General features: G+C 40.2%; 1 protein-coding gene across 12 annotated transcripts in view; it reads right to left on the bottom strand.

Moving 5' to 3' along the window:
- The window catches only part of tnnt1.S (troponin T1, slow skeletal type S homeolog), a 55,301-nt gene extending 37,219 nt beyond the window's left edge, over positions 1–18,082 (bottom strand). For 11 of the 12 annotated variants that reach the window (XM_041570485.1, XM_041570487.1, XM_041570486.1 and 8 more), the window contains exons 1-3: positions 17,994–18,082; positions 6,243–6,292; positions 4,393–4,406 (exon numbers count right to left, since the gene is read on the bottom strand). In XM_041570485.1, the coding sequence (XP_041426419.1) occupies positions 4,393–4,406; positions 6,243–6,271 (43 nt within the window). In that variant the 5' untranslated portion in view covers positions 6,272–6,292; positions 17,994–18,082. 12 annotated transcript variants of the gene reach the window in all.
- Between the last annotated feature and the right edge of the window lie 2,314 nt (positions 18,083–20,396).

Below are 20,396 nucleotides of genomic sequence, written 5' to 3'. Positions count from 1 at the left end.
AATCTCAATTATCGAATTAGAATTTTTAAAAAAAACTCTAATCGAATTTGAATAACTCCCTAGTCAAATTTGACAGTTTTGACCATAAAAAAAATTAAGAATATGAATTTTTAATTTGACCCTTGATAAATCTGCCCCTGAATGTAGTAGGCATCCAAAATTGTTAAATTACAGGCACCGTATGTCATAATACAGGTATGGGGCATATTATCCAGAATGCATGAGACCTGGGGTTTTCTGGATAATGGATTGTTCCATAATTTGGATCTTTATACCTTAAGTCTACTAGAAAATCATATAAATATTAAACAAACCAAATAAGCTGGTTTTGCTTCCAGTGAGGATTAATTACATCTTAATTTGGCTCAAATACATGGTACTGTTTTATTATTACAGAGAAACAGAAGTTATTTTTTAAAAATTTGAATTATTTGGTTATAATTAGTCTATGTGAGACGGCCTTTCCGTAATTTCTGGATAATGGGTTTCCGAATAACAGATCCCATACCTGTATTTCAGTGGCCAATCTCTTTTTTAGTCATTCTGTGATAAATTTAAATTCCCCAGAAAAATTACTACAGATCAGGTTGTATTGCTACTGAATGCAGTGGTGATTCCCATAGATGGTACTTAAAGTTTCATTATTTTAAATTTGCATGCATGATAAGATCAAAACTTGGATTCTTAACTGCCATGGAGACTTCCCTCTGTTCATTTAAGAAAATGTCCCCTTTGTTTAAAATCTCTGACAAGATTTACTGACAAGCTATAATATATAAGTTGAGGTTTTCTCTTGAGAATGGGCCTCCTTAGCAGTTAAGGCAATGCCAAACAATTTCAGAGAAAGTCTAGAGTTTTTCAGTTTATGGTTCAAGCTCCCTTTGAGGTTCAAAATTTGGACTGGGACTTCTTATTTCACAAGCTACAGAAATTACAAAATACTCTTATTTCAGTAACTGAGCCTTCATTCTGGAATATCCAGGACAGTAACAAGTGCTCACTTACATTCCCTTCCTAACTTACCTTCAGGCTGGGCTTCCAGATGTATTTTTGGTCAGCCAGTAGGCATTCTCTGCAGATATTTATCTAACTGACCCTCAGTCTTGGCCTCCAGCCATGCTAAAGGCCTGCACTGAACTGAACATTCCTCAGCAACAACATTATACAATGTACATATAGAAATTGAAGTTCGAGGGGCAAATTTACTTAAGGTCGAATATTGAGTGTTAATTAACCCTCGATATTCGACTGTCGAAGTTAAATCCTTCGAATATCGAAGTCGAAGGATTTAGCGCTATTCATTCGACCGAATGATCGAACGAAAAATCGTTTGATCGAACGATTAAATCCTTCGAATCGTTCGATTAGAAGGATTTTAATCCATCAATCGAACGATTTTTGTTCAACTAAAAAAAGCTAGCAAAGCCTATGGGGACCTTCCCCATAGGCTAACATTGACTTCGGTAGCTTTTTTTTTTTTTAAAAAGTTTTTATTTTTTTTGTTTTTAACGACATACAAACAAGACAATCACAGTCCATGTATAGTTCAGAATAAACCTTCCAGCGTTAGCTATTGACAGAGCAATCACAATGCTTATACAATACAAGGAAAGGAGAAGATAGCAATACAGGTCAAATCCCTGATAAATGGTCTGTGCACTACCACCAAGAATATCTAGGCAGGAGGTACCTCTGGAAGCTCAAGTGTTGGGTTGGCATCTAACCAAGAGGCCCAGATATTATCGAATTTAGGACTTCGGTAGCTTTTAGGTGGCGAACTAGGGGGTCGAAGTTTTTACTTAAAGAGACAGTACTTCGACTATCAAATGGTCGAACAGTCGAACGATTTTTAGTTTGAATCATTCGATTCGAAGGTGGAAGTAGCCCATTCGATGGTCCAAGTAGCCAAAAAAAAAAACGTTCGAAATTCGAAGTTTTTTTCCTCTATTCCTTCACTCGAGCTAAGTAAATGGGCCCCTGAGTGTTCTGCTGAGATGGCTAGTATAACTGGATAGTTATTACCTTTATTTATTTATTTTGCGGCAATTCCTTCACAGTTCAGACCATCTTTTTTGTGTATCTAGGTGCCCTGAAGGCTGTCATGGGAGGTGCTGGAAGTATTGCAAGTTGGACATCTCTTGTTTATTCCCTCCACAGCCTTACTGCAGTGCCCAGGGCCCCTTGATCTCAATTTCCAGCTCTGCACATATTTATCTTTACATATTATACTCTCTCAGGCAAAGCTAGTGCAGTGCTCCCCACAGGAATGATTTAGGTCCAGATTCCCAGGTTTGAATTTATATTTTGGTTTGACACTTGATAAAGGGCTACGCCCGAAACATGTAGTGTGCCTACACTGCTAAATAAACACATTGTAGTTTAAAAATACTGCTTGATTCAATTTGCTTTCCTGATATCGTATCCCAAGGTGTGACACAGACACCTGAACCTGCAGCCGTAAGGAACTGAACATTGGGGTCTGAATCAGAAAAACTTCTTTATTATATTATTGGGGTATCATGTAAGTCTGAGATTGTCTGAATGCCAAAGAATACTTAGCTGGAGTACTTTATCTCTGTGTAAGACATGTACAGAGCCATAATATCATTACTTTTTGTAAAATGTCCCTACCCTCAAGGACTGAATACCAACCAGAACACTTAGGGGCAAATTCACTAAGGCGCGAAGCGCCGAACGCTAGCGTTAATTCGCTAGCGTTTGGAATTTTCGCTACTGCGCAAATTCACTAACGAACGCTGGCGTAGTTTCGCTAGTGTTACTTCGCAACCTTACGCCAGGCTAATCTTTGCTAGCGACGAAACTACGCAAATTCACTAACTTGCGCAGTGTAGCGAACGCTACCTTTTATGCTAGACTTCCTTCGCCACCTCAGACCTGGCGAAGCGCAATAGAGTAGATAGGGATTGTTTCAAAAAAAGTCAAATTTTTTTCTAAGTCCCAAAAAACGCTGGCGTGTTTTCTACATGATGGCTGATAGGCTGAAAAAGATCGAAAAAATTTTTTGGGACTCCCCTTCCTCCCCCCTACTTTTCCTGACTCATGGCAACTTACCTAGACAGTGGGCACATGTGTAGGGCAAAATAAAAATTTTATTTGCAGATTTAAAGGTTTTCTAGGCTTTTGTAGTGTAGATACGTGTTCCTCCATTGAAATTTGAATTTCGCGCCGTATGCAAATTAGCCTTCGCTAGCGCAACTTCGCTTTATATAGTGAAACAACGCTAGCGCAACTCCGCAACCTTACGCTACCCCTGTGCGCAACTTCGGATTTTAGTGAATTTGCGAAGCGCTGGCGAAACTACGCCTGGCGAAGTGCGGCGAAGTGCGGCGAAGTTGCGCCTGGCGCAACTTCACATCTTAGTGAATTTGCCCCTTAGGGTTTTTTTTTTTAACAAAATCAGAATATATCTCTTATTTTCTTAAAAAAAAAACCATGACCAATCTCCCATGCTTGACTTGACCTTATTTATTAATAACCTGAATTAATCACGGAAAATTCGATAAAATCGAGTGAAAATCCGTATTGCTCACATTTTTCAGGCTTTTTTTCCTCAAATCTCTCAAGTTTTTGTCCGAAAAACTTGAAATAGTCGGAATTTTGGGCTAAACCCTTAGAAGATCCCAATAAATTTAAATTTGGAATAGGCGCCCTTATAGTACCCTTTGAAATAACCCCCTTATAGTACCCTTGTGCTTATTCAGTTTTAATGAATATGGATGGTTCAGGTCATGGGTGGAAGTGGGTGGGACATGAAATATGTCATAATAATGCCATGACACATGACAAGACATGAAAGAGAAACTTCTTGCTTCTAGCTTCTTGCAGTTAAAGAGACTCCATGTACTTACATTGGTGGTAAAAGTCACAAGTACAGTAACCCATAGCAGTAAATCATACCTTTGATTGATTGTAAGGCTTGCACCAGAAAAAAATGTTGGCCATCTACTGGTCAAGGTATCTGAGCAGCAGATGGGTACTGCACAACAGGACAAACACATGGAAGGGCAAATGTTTTTGTTCCTTTTGTTTAATGTCATACAAGGCCTCCAATGGCCCACAAGAGCCCTCTCACTTATGTGCCAAATTGTAAAAAAGGTTATATAGACTTATGGTGGAAATATGTCCCAGTGGTCCTCTATAGGGTCTGGACTGATCCACATTCTAAAGATCCGAATATTGCAATAACCAAACCAAATCATGGTTTCGGTGCATCACTAATACTTAGTACAGTCAAGGGTGTCTCAAATTTTTATTCGAAGAGCACTTTTTATTTTGTTCTCCATAACTGGGCCATTGCACCTGCTGGTCTGTATGAAGATGGAATGAATAAAGCAGATGAACATGTTTGAGTAGGAAACAAGTAAATCTTACCTTCCTGCTGCTCTCTGAAGTAGGTGCAACATATAGGGAGAAAAAAGAGACAAACAAAACTTGAGAAAAGAACAGGATACAATTTGCTAGTTCAATAGTACAGGTATAGGATCCCTTATCCGGAAACCCGATATCCAGAAAGCTCCATTTTATCCAAATAATCCAAATTTTTAAAAATGATTTCCTTTTTCTCTGTAATAATAAAACAGTAGCTTGTACTTGATCCCAACTAAGACATAATTAATCCTTATTGGAAGCAAAACTAGCCTATTGGGTTTATTTAATGTTTAAATTAATTTCTAGTAGACTTAAGGCATGAAGACCCAAATTACGGAAAACCCCAGGTCCCGAGCATTCTGGATAACAGGTCCCATACCTGTACAAGTAACAGGCAAAAACATTTATGTAAACCAACCTATGTTTTACAGGTTATTCATGGCTCTTATATTATAAATGCACACTGGCCCAAGCCTGAACTGGAATTCAAAATAGATCCTGGCATTTCAAGTTTACAGAGCCCCCCTCCCCCACCAGCCCACTAAATAGTAAGTTTCTATGGCATCTTACAGCAGCCCCACTGGCATTTGCCAGAATCCACAGATTACCAGTCCGGGCCTGTGCTGGCCTGATGAAAAAATATAAAAAGGATGTCATGTTCCAGATATAAAGAAGTACTGATCTGTGTAGCTATTGGGTATCTGCTTGATGGCCTAGACATCAAACACAAAACTACCTGCATGGACCAAGGACTTTGTGATGTGAAGAATGTATAATATTGTTTTAAAATGCATACTGTTTAATTGTTGCTGTTTATTATAGTTGTCCAAATGCTTTCCTACTATAGGTGGAATATGTGGTGTTTATACAAATGGCCTATATATTTCACTGTGCTCAAGACTTATACTTAGCATACTTTCTATACAGCTTGTGGTGTGTAATGGCTGCATGAACCTGCTAATAAAGCACTGTTATACTCTACTCATCCTCGGCTACCAAAACATAACAAAAGGGTTACAAATGTTCTTTAAAAAGTTCCTATTTAAGTTCCTTGCTAACTAATTCTTAAGCCTGCAGATGCTGAATACAGTTCATGCAGCCACTTACAACACTATACACCTTTGTAAAACAATCTAATGTACATTAGGAGCATTGCATTATGTGGTTAAATAATATACAGTATTACTACAGTGGCATACTATTGGTAAAATGTTTCCTAAATAAGGGGAAGCGGTGATATATTCTACTGTAGAGTTAATAGTTTCTGGGATGTGGTGTTTTGTTACACTGCTATGGGTAGATTTATCAAGGGTCGAAGTGAAAATTCTAATTTCAATTTTAGAGTTTTTTCATGGCCAAAACTGTCAAATTCGACTAGGGAATTGTTAAAATTCGATTTGAGTTTTTTAAAAAAATTCAGATTTGATTTTCGAGATTTATCATAATCTGGCCCTTTAAGAACTCAAATTCAACTATTCGCCACCTTAAACCTGCCGAATTGCTGTTTTAGTCAATGGGAGATGTCCTGGGATTAATTTGGAGTTGTTTGCTGCTTTCCTGACATTCAGTCAAGCTTTCAAAACTCGAATCAAATTCGAATCAAATTCGATTAGCTTTTTCGGGTCGATCCTATTCACCCAAGTTTAGATAGTTCGATTTTTTTTAAAATAAATTTAGATCGGTCGGAATTCGAGTTCATGGGAGTTTATGGGAGTTTTAAAAACTCCCATGAATTCGAAATTCTACCCTTGATAAATCTGCCCTTTAATCTCATTAGTTATATTTCTCCCAAGGTTTCGAAATATATGCGTATGCCAATAAATGGACCTAAATCAGAGAACGGATAGACTTACTCATAATCCACTTCTTCTGTGTCAGACATAGTTTCAGTTGCGCAGTTCACCTTTAGGAGAAAACAGAAAGATGCAGATTAGTGTTTTTATGTAGAAGCTAGCCCCTGTTTGTAGTAAATTCATTCTGTCATCTAATATCCAAAATAAGAATTTACAGCAGAAATCTAAATTTTCCAACTGCTGGCTTGATGATATTGGTGTGAAGCTGAGAGTTGCTGTCCAACATCCCTTGAGGTACTACAGGATGGTCATCCTTCATGTGAATATCAAGAAATTCAAACAGTTGTACAATTTCAGAATGCTACTCTGATGCTTAGGGCCCAGGGCAGATTCATAAGAGCAGTCTGGGCAGGTGCACTGGTGTTCAACACAAGGAGCTACGGAACATGTTAATTGCCTCTAAATGTGAACCTATGAGGCCTGAGCTGGAAAAAGACCCCTGAGAACCATTATATTCCTGGAAAATACTTTTCGATTCTTGGCCCACAATAAAGTACAGGTATGGGATCCATTTTCCAAAAAACTCTGAATTACATAAAGGGCATCTCCCACGGACTCCATTTTAGCTAAATAAGTCATATTTTCTTTGTTATAATAAAACAGTACCTTGTTCCAAACAAAGATATAAATAATCCTTCCTGGAAGCAAAACCAGCCTATTGGGTTTATTTAAAGTTTACATGATTTATCTGGAAAACCCTACATCCTAAGCATTCTGGATAACAGGTTCCATACCTGTATTGACTTCTGGTTTTCCAAAATACGCCAGGACTAGTGATGTGCAGGCCGACCTGGTACCCGCGGGTTTACCCGTGGGTCGGGCGGGTTTGGGTCGACCTTGCAGTGCTCCTTCAAATGCCGGCATCCGACTTCAGGGTTCCGGTTTGATAGTCTTGTGTCTGCTCACCCCGCCCCTTTTGTGACGTCATTGTGACGTCATCAGCGGGGCAGCGTGGGTCTGTAAAAGGACCCCTGGAAGCGAGTGCGGGTGGGCGTGGGTTAGGGTCTGGTGCGGGTCAGGGTAGCCAGGACCTGTATTAACTAACCAGGACCTGTATTAACTTCTGGTTTTCCAAAATATGCCAGGATGTGAGACATCCTGGCATATTTTGGAAAACCAGAAGTCAATTCAGGTATGGTACCTGTTATCCAGAATGCTTGGGATGTAGGATTTTCCAGATAAATTATGTAAACATTAAATAAATTACATAAAGGCCATTTCCCACAGACTCCATTTTAGCCAAATAAGTCACAATAAAACAGTACATTGTACTTGTTCCAAACAAAGATATAAACAATGCTTCCTGGAAGCAAAACCAACCTATTGGGTTTATTTCATGTTTACATGATTTATCTGGAAACCCCTACATCCCAAGCATTCTGGATAACAGGTTCCATACCTGTATTGACCTCTGGTTTTCCAAAATATGCCAGAATGTGAGAGATTTAGTGCCCCATGGGTCTTTTAATTATCTGACTTTCTAATGATTTGACTGAAGAGGTCTATCCGTGTTAATAACTATTAAGGTTCGAGACAAAATAATATTGATGTCAGGCCAAAGAGCGTCTGGATTTCATGAGACTTTATGATGTTAAAAGTAGCTTCCTGGATCAAGAGATCATTGTTTCAGGATAGAAGAATGCAAACTTAAGCTGGCCTGGATTCTCATTTCTATACTTTAGGTCACAGAATGCCAATGGTGAGGCAAGCTGCCCCTCTTGCAGTGCAGTTTATGCATTGTCTTGAGCTATTTTAATGAAGCTCTGGTTATTAATAATATCTTGGCATGAAAAGTAAAACAGATGGTACCAAGGAATGAAATTGGATAACATGATGCTGTTGGGTGACTAAGCCCTTTGATGTCAGACAACAATGCCATAAGGATGAAATTATCATTATTGTTATTAGCTTGTATTCTTATACTGCACTGATAATTGTACATAGTGCTGTAAATAGTCAATCAGGCATAATAACTCATTTTGCCCTCAAGCAGTCTTAAATTGTTGATTCTATTGATATCCCCAGTTGAGTGGGTCCTTGCCAGCTTTGGCAAGTCAGGCAAAGTCTATTATTTTTAATCAGAGTGCGTATGGGGCCCTTGCAGACCCATACACTAAGTATTAGTATCAGGCTTGCCCAGCCTGATCAGAATCAGAATGTGGGCTGCCAATTTGGTCAAGAGTGCTGAGCCAGCAGCCTCTGTGTAGGCAACTTAACTTTAGAACCTGGATTCAGGGACATTGGCGTTTCGGCAGAGATATAAAGGGTAAAAAATACAAGTCTTTCAGTCCCCAGCAGTGGCAAAGTCACAACATAAGGAAACATACATTGCAGCTACATTCTGCATGCGCTTTGACATGCAAAACAGTTTTGAAGATTAAGCGACTTGCCCCAATCAACATGAGGGTCTAAACATACATTTAAGTAAAGAATCTATAGGATTGTTTTATTCTCAATGTGAATTTACTCTAGCTTTTGTTACCAAGTACAAGGCCCCATCTCATTATTACAGAAAATAAACAAATCACTGAAAGATAAGTAACTGCTCAAAGGACAATAGCATAGAAATAGCAGTGGCAGGGGCATAGCTATAGAGGAAGCAGACCTCGGGGTCGCCTGGACTGTGGGGTCTGCTTCCTCTATAGCTAATAAAAAAAAACCTCCTCCCCAGCTGCTCTTTCTTACTGGTAAGGAAGGTGGAAGCATTTGGGCGGGAGTGGGTGGTGTCTGGGCGAGGCATAGGTGGGTGGAGGCAGGACTTGGGCGGAGCAGAGGCAGGAAGGGAGGATGGGAATAAGAGTGAGCCGAGCCCTCTGAAGTGCCGTGCCCCGGGCGCACTCTAGTTACCCCACTGAGCATTGGTGTATTTCTGGATAACAGATTGGTATATGAATGAACAGCCCATTTTATTACATCTGATTAATAGAAAATACCCAGAAAAGAGATCTAATGAAAATGTTTGTGTACAGTGCAAGTCTGTTGGTCCCACTCATTTACCTTTTCGATCTCTTGACTCTTTCCTGCTCTATAATGTTCTCCGGCCCCCAAACTTGCAGTTTGTTACAATAATGGAGGAGCAAGTAAGGACAGGGCTGGCCTGTGATCACCAATGCTACACTCTGCACCTTGCACAGGAGGTGGCCGAGCAGAAGTACTTTTAGCATAAGGCATCCACTCTTGCATTCTGAAAATGACCCCTAATATCTCACTGGTCCAGGCTGCTGCAGACTAGCAATTCAACGAGTCGCAGGCACTTCTCTGACACGTGAAATAGTCCACTTAAAGCAGGGGTCCCCAACCTTTATCACCCGTGAGCAACATTCAGATGTAAAAAGATTTAGGGAGCAACACAAGCATGAAAAATTTTCCTGGGTGGTGCCAATAAGGGTTGTGATTGGCTAGTGGTAGCCCCTATGTGGACTGGCAGCCTATGGGGCAAATTCACTAAAGAGCGAAGCGGCTAACGCTAGCGCAAATTCGCCAACGTGACGTGCTGGCGTAAATTCGCTAGCGAAGTGAACCTACTCTAGCGCTACTTTGCACCCTTACGCCAGGTGAAGTTGCGCTATGGCGATGGGACTTAACTACGCTAATTCACTAACTTGCACATTTTACTGAACGTTACCTCTTGCGCCAGACTTGCCTTCGTCACCTCAGACCAGGCGAAGTGCAATAGAGTAGATAGGGATTGCTTCAAAAAAAGTTGAAAAAGTCCTAAAAAACGCTTGCGTCTTTTCCTTTTTTAAGGGTGATAGGCTGAAAAAGATAGTACATTTTTATGGGGTACCCTCCTTCCCCCCCTACATTGCCTAACATATGGCACATAAACTATACAGTGGGCACATGTATAGGGCAATATAACACCTCTATATTATTTTATGAAGCTTTCGCAGGCTTGTGTAGTGTAATGTATTTGCTGCTACAAATACGTCCATTGTACTTTAACTTGGTGCCGTATGCAAATTAGGCATCGCTAGCGTAACTGCGCTTTCCTTGATGAATTAATGTTAGTGCAACTTCGCTACCTTTCGCCTCCCTGAGCGCAACTTCGGATTATAGTGAATTAGCGGCGCCCTGGCGAAGTGTGGCGAAGTGTGGCGAAGCCTGCGCTAGCGCAACTCCGCAGGTTAGTAAATTTGCCCGTATGGGAGGCTCTGTTTGGCAATACACCTGGTTTTTATACAACCAAAACTTGCCTCCAAGCCTGGAATTCAAAAATAAGCACCTGCTCTGAGGCCACGGAGAGCAACATCCAAGGGGTTGGGGAGCAACTTGTTGCTTGTGAGCTACTGGTTGGGGATCACTGCCTTAAAGGTATAGATATAACATGCATATTTTTGCCTCTGCTAATATCATACATTGTTCTTTTACATTGTTTTATGTCATCAGCAAACACCAATACTTTGCTTTTAGTGCCAGGTTAAAATCTAGTTATTTATATACAACACCAACACATTTTAAATTGCATTTTACAGAAATTGTTCATCATTCACATCAGTCCTTGCCAAAGTCTAAAGTCACATGCACACACACACTGAGATCAGTTTTATAAGGGAAATATTTACCTGCTACATGGCCATTGCCCTTAAAGGGGTGGTTTACCTTTAAGTTAACTTGTAGTATGTTATAGAATGGACAAGTCTAAGCAACTTTTAAATTAGTCTTCATTAATTATTTGTAATTTTTTTTACTTATTTGCCTTCTGACTTATTCTAGCTTTGAAATAGGGGTCACTGACCCAATTAAAATCAAATACTCTGTAAGGCTGCAAATGTATTGTTATTGCTTCTTTTTATTACTCTTCTTTCTATTCAGGCCTCCCCTATTCATATTCCAGTCTCTTATTCACATCTATGCATGGTTGCTAGGGTAATTGGAAGCCTTCCAACCAGATTGCTGCTGAAAACTGTTGAATAAAAAGCTAAATAAAACTAAATAATTTAGAAACCACAATAATGTGATCATTTTCAGAAGAAGTAACACCCAGTAACTGACTCATTTGTAAGGTGGGTGTATCTGTATAAACAATATGCATATAAATATATGTGGTGTATGCAGGTATGGGATCCCTTATCCAGAGACCCATTATGCAGTAAGCTTCAAATTAGAATAAGGCCATCTCCCATAGAATTCAGTTGAAGCTAATTTTTTTAACAAAAGTATTTCCTTTTACATCTACATATCTACATATATACTTCCATTTTCTATATATATAAACATCCACACTCTATATATTCATAGGTGGGACCACAAAACAACAATGAAAAATGAGGGGAAACTTAAAATCAAGGGATGTAAAATTGAGGTTCCAGTGTATATACAGTATATTAGGCCCTTGTAAAAGCAGATTTATGCAATGCTTATGTAGCTTTAGGAATTTAGGATTCATGTTGCTGATTGGTTACTTTTTAGCAGGGTCGGACTGGGCCCAGATCCGCACCCTGCTTTTCTTCCCGGCACAACCTGTCAATCACGGCAAAAAAAAAAAAAAAAAAAACTAGAGCTGAAATGCGAAATGTAGATGCAAAACGTAGCAACTGGGAAAGTTTATTATGAAAACAGAGGAGAAATGTCCTCCTGTCCCGCTGCTTAGTCTCAGTGGGGTACCTAGCTCCAACAAAAACAAACAGCCACTCTATATTTAATCATTCCTACTAGATCTCATAGGCTCTTATTTATTGCCAGGACTTATTTGGAAAGGGATCTGAATCTCAGGGTGCAGTTTTTGTTTGCATGCAGAAAGACGAGCGAGACAGCTGCACCAAATGTCAGCTTCATTGTGATGGATGTGGGTGTGAGGTCTACCTTGCCTCTCGTCCTATATCCTTTTGTTATCAGGAATACCTTTAAATAAATCACAATTAGTTCACATTAGGCTCGTATTGATGTCAGCGACCTTCATTCTGAAATTAGTAGGATTTACAGTCTTATATTATCTCTCATTCAAAATCCCCAACATTGATAGTGCTCTGTTGGGATTCATCAACCTGTATTTTCTCTTTTCCTATTAATTTCATGCATTTTTATTGTTTTACAGTTTTTATACTGTGCATTAACTGGGCAGTATTGACAATTTGGTATGGAATTTCTTACAATGCAAAAGTGCCATGCCCAGAACCCAATATTCTGTCACTATTGCTGCATTTTCAGGGCTAGAGCAGCCATAACATACAGACCCGACTGCCGCTATGGGACACTTTAGTCAGGTTGCTGGATATTCCTTTAGGGAGTAGACAGGTGCCCCATAAGCAGTTGAATGGAAGAATACGGCCTGTTTGACTAAACTACTTGCCATCCCTAGGAGATCAGGTTAGAAATGAATTCTCATGACCTGGGGCTTTCCGGATAACGGATATTAATGTAAAGAACTGCTTTTAGGCAAAATATAATAAATATAAATTGCACTTGATCCAAACCAAGATATGATTAATCCTTATTGGAAGCAGAACCAGCCTATTGTGTATATCTAATGTTTACATGATTTTATTCGGAGAACCACAGGTCCCGAGTATTCTGGATAACAGGTCCCATACCTGTACAATAATATTTTGACAAGTAGTTTTTTTCGTGTCAATATCACTTTAAAACAACAAAGTTGTTCTGAGCAGCTTTTGCAATTTATATGTATTATATTTTGCCTAATAGCAGTTCTTTACATTGCTGATCTAATGCATTTGAAACAGCAGCGCCATCTGCTGCAAGAAAATGAAGGTACTGAGCAGACAAACATCTGGTACTTTTCTACTTAAAGTGGACCCGTCACCCAGACATAAAAATCTGTATAATAAAAGTCCTTTTTAAATTAAATATGAAAGCCAAGTTCTTTTTTTTATTAAAGCATTCATAGCTGTTGTAAACTCATTTAAAAATATCAGCTGTCAATCAAATATTGCCTACCCCGCCTCTATGCCTAGGCATAGAGGCGGGGCAAACAATTACTTTCACTTTCCATTCAGCACTTCCTAGATGTCACTGCTCTCTCCACATTCCCTCAGCTCTCTTAACGATTTAATTGTGTAACCAGGGCATGGGGATGGACATTGGGTCCCTGTCCCCTAGTGCATAAACAAGATTCTGAGATGATACAAGACTTGCCTTAAAGGAAAACTATACCCCCCATACAATGTAGGTCTCTATTAAAAAATACTGAGTAAAACAGCTCATGTGTAAAACCATGCTTCATGTAAATAAACCATTATCATAATAATATACTTTTTTAGTAGTATGTGCCATTGGGTAATCATAAATAGAAAATTGCCATTTTAAAAAATAAGGGCCGCCCCCTGAGATCGTAAGATTCACTGTGCACACATACAAACCGCATGTAAGGTCACATGAGCCAATTAACTGACAGAGTTCTGCCTTTTGCTTCCTCACTTCTTCCTGTTACAGTTAGTGTTGTAGTATTTCTGGTCAGGTGATCTCTGAGACAGCACAGATAGAGTCACGAAATGGTGGTTCAAGGCAAGAGATGTAAAAGGGCAATATTTATGTAAATATATATTCCAGTTTGGTAAGATTCTTTAATATGTCATTCAATTTGATATAAACTATCTGTTGCTTAAGTATTCATTTTGGGGTATAGTTTTCCTTTAATAACAGTGTCCACAAAATGGCTCCTTCCTGGTTAATATAATTATGAGTTCCCAGACTGATGGAAACAATATTCAAATAATTTATACAGTGTAATTAAAGTTCCTTTTGCTTGACTAACATGATAAAATAGGATTTGGAATAATTTTGTTTGGGTGACGGGTCCCCTTTAAGGTGTTAGATGTTACAATTACGATCATTCATTTTCAATGCAGACGTGTTCGAGCTGAATCATTCGATATCCAGGAAGAAACAATAGAATTCTACCTGTATCTGACGATTCAGCCTTCAAAGGCACCCGATCTAGCGGGTCAGATCGACAAGCCGATGGATAGCCAAGTCTTCTGCCAATATCGGTCAGCACGTCTCCCAGACTCCCACCATAAGTCCAATGAGCAATTAGATCAGGCAGCACTCATAAAAGTTAGGAGACGTTTATTGCAACAATAGGGTTAACAACATCGCCTTACTCGTTTCGGGAAACACTCCCTTAATCATAGTATTCTACCATACATGCACCAAATATTGTACGTAGTGAAGATATTATTGGTGCATCTATGGCCACCTTTAGTTTTACCACTGACAATGAGTTATAGAAGAGAGCAGAGAAGCACTGAGCAAAAGTCCTAATAAACACACTCTGAGCAGTTTTACATTAATTTGGTACAGGGTGCTTAATTCCCTTTTAAACAGAGGGCAATGAAAAATACTCTGAAAGCAATGTTAAGGAGATCTTAAAGTTATATGTTTGACTGGTGCTTTAGTGTTTGCAAATTTTAGTTGCTCAGGAGGCGGAGCCTAAGTTGCCCCTATTGCATTAAGTGCAATTGCAGTCATGATATATATATATATATATATATATATATATATATATATATATATATATATATATATATATATATATATATATATATATATATATATATATATATAGTCATCTGGATTCGCTTGCTAAGCTACTATAAATCATACTTGGATTTCCTTGAAAGTTCTGCCAATGTAATTTCCAGGCAAACTATTAGTCAGGATACTGTGCAGCCCACTCACTTTCATGATGAACCTGAATAATTGCTTCCACATTCAGAACTTGAGCTTGTAACATAGTTTGGTAGGACAATCATTGAGATAGTTCATAGTTTTAAGGGAAGAATTAAAGGAAAGAGACAACTTTCCTGGGCCTTAAATACCAGCAGTTATAATTAGGATGATTGACGTGTGGCAGGTATAGCAGACAGGGCTGGATTTCCCTCAGCGGCTCCCCGAGACCTCATGGTCCTAGCGTCCGCCATTCACGTATGCAACATAGCGCTGGGGAACTTTGCTTCAGGGCCACGCCAGGCCAGCCGGGCACCCAACCACGACAGAGCGACAGAGGGGAGAGGAAAGCAAAAGAGGGAAGGGAGTGTGGGGTGAGCAACGGAGGGGAGGGAAGGGGGGAAAAATGGAGGAGGGAGGGGTGAGCAATGGAGGGGAGAGGAGGGAAGGAAGGGTGACAGGAGGGAGGGGAGAGTGATGGAGGGGAGGGTGAAAGGAGAGAGGGGAGAACAACAGAGGGGTGGGGTGACAGGAGGGAGGGGAGAGTGATGATGGGGAGGGTGAAAGGAGAGAGGGGGAGAATGACAGAGGGGTGGGTGACAGAGGAAAGGAAGGGGAGTTAGACTGAGGGGTGCGAACATGGACTAGAGGTAAGCAGAAGACAATTTTAGAGGTAGCAGCCCAGCACCCCCTACCATTCTGCCATAGGCAGCTGCCTCTTTTGCCTACCCCTAGTTCCGGCCCTGCTGTGCGTTTCCAATGCACACTAGGATGCAGCTGGGCGGCATGCCGCCCCTAAAATTTCACCGCTAAAATTTCATCTGCCTTGCCACAAATCAATATAATGAAATTCAAATACACTCACGATACGTTGTGAACTTGCAAACTTACAGCACTGCTTTCCTCCAATCACGTGACCCAACGTGATGTAACAATAGTAACTAGCAAAAAATTAACCGCACAATAAAAAGTTTGGAGGGTACCGTGTGGAGCGACTGATCTCCCCAAATCTGCTTGTGTGGACTGACCCTTTACGGCATTGCTTCTATCATTTTTTTTGCACTATTGTACATAAAAGACCCAGGCCCCTCCACAATTAAAGATGGTCATAAATTGATCATTTCAATTTACTTTATTGCAGGATACATGTTCAGGCTTCAGTGAAATGGTTTTTATGACCATTAAATGGAAAACATATCAGATTTATAAGTAAGGTCTATTTCCAGTTTACACAGATAAATTTAAGAGTCTAGCAAAAGGTGGAGATTTGAGACCACTGATCTTCCAAACCACAACCTCAGAGTTAGACTGGAGGCTTACTTCATCTCATATCCAGGGGAAAACATTTAAATATGGTTGTGCTATCCACAGTGGAATGCACCACCATCTTTAATTTTATTTGAATCATTTGAAACCCCGGCAGAATCAGGGCCCACAGTGATTTTTTTCTGGTATCCCGGTGGACCAGTCTGACCCTGTATGACCTGATACACCATGAAACCTTATCCATTTCCCACAGCCCACCTTGGGGGTTCGACATGGATACTTTTGCCTGTTTTAGGCAGGGCAGTCTCAAACTGCAGACCCCGAAAGAAGCAGAGCTTATGGGATGTTTTCATTTGGGGTTGTTTAAACAGGACTTTCAGGCATGTTATGATTTTTGATTGTGGTAGACATGCCTTTATTAGGTGAAAGGGGAGATGATAACATTTTGATCTAAAAGTGAATGTTTCTTAAACTGGCCATAGATGCAAAGATCCGATCGTACGAATCATCGTACGAATCATCGGACTTTCCCATCTCCTGACCCGCCACTAACCATTCAGATCAAAGTCTTACCAGTCAGATTAGTTAAAGAACAGATCAGCAATGTTCTGCCCCTGACAGCAATCGTACGATATCTATGTCCAACCAAAGCTAGTGACAGTCTCCCACTGAAAATCGTACGATCGGCAATACACGCAGAGACATTATCGGCAGCCGACAGAAATTTTCTAACCTGTCCGATCGACCAAACAACCGATCTCCGCCGGACGAAAAATGTCGGGACTCTCCACACACAGTCCGAAAATCGTACGAATCCTCGATTCGTACGATCAGATCTTTGCTTCTATGGCCAGATTTCAGCATTTTCCCATCTCATCCACAGTACTTGTGGCTGAGGGCAAGAGATGAGTCCATGCAATTGCGGCTGATGCTTGAAAATGCGCACTTGCATTTGGTGCAAATTGTATGCAGTTTTCTCAAAAATCATCTAAGTTTGGATTTTTTCATATTTACCCACAGTTGGAACTGTGGTTGTAGCTCCAGAGTCACCCTGCACTTGAAACAGGAGGTGGGATGGGTGCACGGGCAACAAACAGATACAAGTATCATTATAGGGGTGGTTCACCTTTGAGATAACTTTCAGTATGTTGTAGAATGTCCAGTTCCTAGCAACTTTGCATTTGGTCTTTATTGCTTATATCTTATAGTTAGATATATATATAGATTAATTTGCCATTTTCTTCTTGCAGTTTTAAAAGGGGGTCACTGACCACATCATACTAAAAGTTATTTTTAATAAAAAAATTTCGTGACCACAACTGTAGCCCTATAATCATCTCAGGCCCATCATGCCTTTGTGCAACCATAGTATTTATGTAAAGCAGTTCTTACACTACAACTCCCTGCATCCCTAAGTAAAGTAAATACAGGTAAGTAAATACAATCACTTGGGGGTGCCTAACTTTTGGTACCCCCAAGTATAACATGCCATTCCTTCTCCTTTAACTGCAATTGTCCACATACAAGAGCATTCTGATCCTTGGATAGGAACCAGTATATACGTAAGTATAACACATGCATAAAATAGCTCTTTGGAGGAATTAAAACACAAATGGAACATACAGGCTCTGAAACATTGTACAAATTGTTACAGCAGTTTTAAACTAAATGTAGCAGAAAGAGAGATTCAAACATCACATTAAATAGCTAAAGATACAGAATGCACAAAAAAAAACAATGGCAGGCTAACAACCAACTGTTATTGTTTTAACATGCTAAAGTTAAAAATGAGCGATTGAACTAATCAGTTCTATGTGTATCTTCCTTGTTTCTCCCGTAATGTCCCAGTTCACTTACCTGGAGCACTTATCAGTGTGAGAGCCGTGGGAGGTTGTGGTGGAGTGACAGCCAAATGGCTTTTTCTTATGCCCTTTGTAGTGGGGCTGTCCCAAGCCTGTGCTGGAACTTTTAGCTTTTAGAAACCAGACACCACAGTCTGGCCCTGATCATATTGTATTGGGCACGAGCAGCAGGGGGTACAAGCCAACATCAATATAAGGAAAAGAACAGCAAACACTTTTTCTTTCTCCTGACGTGTGAATTAAAGTAACACACACAAATCTCTGAAGCACTAATTGATATTATACTAACATTAAAAATGGCTTGGAGTCTTGTACAGGTTGTTAGTACACATTGAGCTCATACTGAATAAAATAAACAACATTTCACTTGAGGCTAATGACTCCTTTCTGTAAGTGCTCTAACACCGTGTTCGCCTATGTGCAGTGCACACATGGAGGAAAATTCACTAATGGGCGAAGTGACTAACGTTAGCGAAAAATTTGCCAGCGTGATGTCATTTTGGTATTTCGCCGATTTACTAACGGGCGCAGGCATGAATTCGCTAGCGAAAGAGATAGACTCTAGGGCTACTTCACACTCTAACGACAGGCGAATTTTCGCTCTGGCAAATGGACATAACTACGCAAATTCACTAAGATGCAGATTTTAATGAACGTTACCTCTTGCGCCAGACTTGCCTTCGCCACCTCAGACCAGGCAAAGTGCAATAGAGTAGATAGGAGTTCCTCAAAAAATAGTTCATAATTTTTCTAAGTCCCAAAAAAGGCTGGCGACAGTTTTTCAGGGTGATAGGCTGCAAAAGATTGTAAATTTTTTTTAGGGTACCCAGCTTCCCCCCTACATTTCCTAACATATGGAACATAAACTATACACTGGGCACATGTGTAGCGCAATATAACAACTTTATTTTATTTTATTAGGGTTCCCTGGGCTTGTGTAGTGTAATGTATTTGCTGCAACATATACGTCCATTGAAATTTAACTTCCAGCCGTATGCAAATTAGCCAACGCTGGCGCAACTCGCTTTGCTTGCCGAATTAACGCTAGCAAAACTTCGGCATCGTTTGGCGCCCTGGACGCAACTTTGCATTTTAGTGAATTAGCGTTGTCCTGGTAGAATTTTCGCCTGCCGAAGTGTGGTGATGTGAGCGAAGCTGTCGCTGGCGCAGATTAGTGAATTTGCCCCATGGACTGAGTTTGATGTGAAAATGCATAATTTTGTGTTTCCATGCCAAAATCTATTCTGTGTATGTGTACATAGCCTAACACAGTGCCTGTCAGTACACATACAGCAAGTGGAGCAGGTGGGAGCAGATCCAATTGGGTCGATTTTTTCCCGTGGGTAGCATTTCTGCATTACAGTGCGGTCCTGAGGGTAATTTGTGGCCAGTAAACTGCTGATTCATTCTGGGCCAAGGTAGTAGTCTATATCAGCAGTGTCCACATTGGTTCATTCTTCCTAGCACTCTTTCTACTGTTCATGTTGCGGGTGTTGGTGAGAGTTTGTTCCGGACAAATAGGGCAATTCCAGCTGGGGTGGCTGGGTTTCATGGGCTAACATACACTTATTTAAACGTGAGCCACTTCAGTACGGCTTGTATTGGAAACATGTTCATTTTTTAAAAATAAAGGATAACAAAACCCTAAAAATTAATATGGATATAAAGGATAACTAAACCCTAAAAATGAATATGGATAAAAATGTTTTAAATATTTTATATAATTACCTTATTGTACCAGTCTAAAGTTTCAGCTTGTCAATAGCAGCAATGATCCAGGACTTCAAACTTGTCACAGGGTCGTTACCCTCTCGGAAAGTGTCTGTGACACTCACATGCTCAGTGGGCTCTGAGCAGCTGTTGAGAAGATAAGGTTAGGGGTCGTAGCAAATTATCAAGCAGAAATTGAGGTTGGCCTGTAATATAAGTTGATTGATTATTACGTTTTGATGCTAGTTGCACTGGTTTCTGTGCTGCCATGTAGTAATTATCTGTATTAATTACTAATCAGCCTTATATTGTGACATTTCTATTCTATGTGTACTGTATATTGTGAGTGGGTCCCTAAGCTCAGTAAGTGACAGCAGCACAGAGCATGTGCAGTGAATCAGCAGAAAAGAAAATGGGGAGCTACTGGGGCATCTTTGGAGACAAAGGGGCAAATTCACTAAGATGCGAAGTTGCGCCAGGCGCATCTTCGCCGCACTTCGCCGCACTTCGTCAGGCGTAGTTTCGCCAGGGCTCCGCAAATTCACTAAAATCCGAAGTTGCGCACAGGGGTAGCGTAAGGTTGCGAAGTTGCGCTAGCGTTGATTCACTATATAAAGTGAAGTTACGCTAGCGAAGGCTAATTTGCATACGGCGCGAATTTCATATTTCAATGGAGGAACACGTATCT

This window comes from Xenopus laevis, chromosome 7S (assembly GCF_017654675.1).
Source record: "Xenopus laevis strain J_2021 chromosome 7S, Xenopus_laevis_v10.1, whole genome shotgun sequence".
Lineage (NCBI taxonomy): Eukaryota > Metazoa > Chordata > Amphibia > Anura > Pipidae > Xenopus > Xenopus laevis.
The sequence above is the reverse complement of the archived record's forward strand: the minus strand, read 5'-3'. Positions and strand labels throughout refer to the sequence as shown.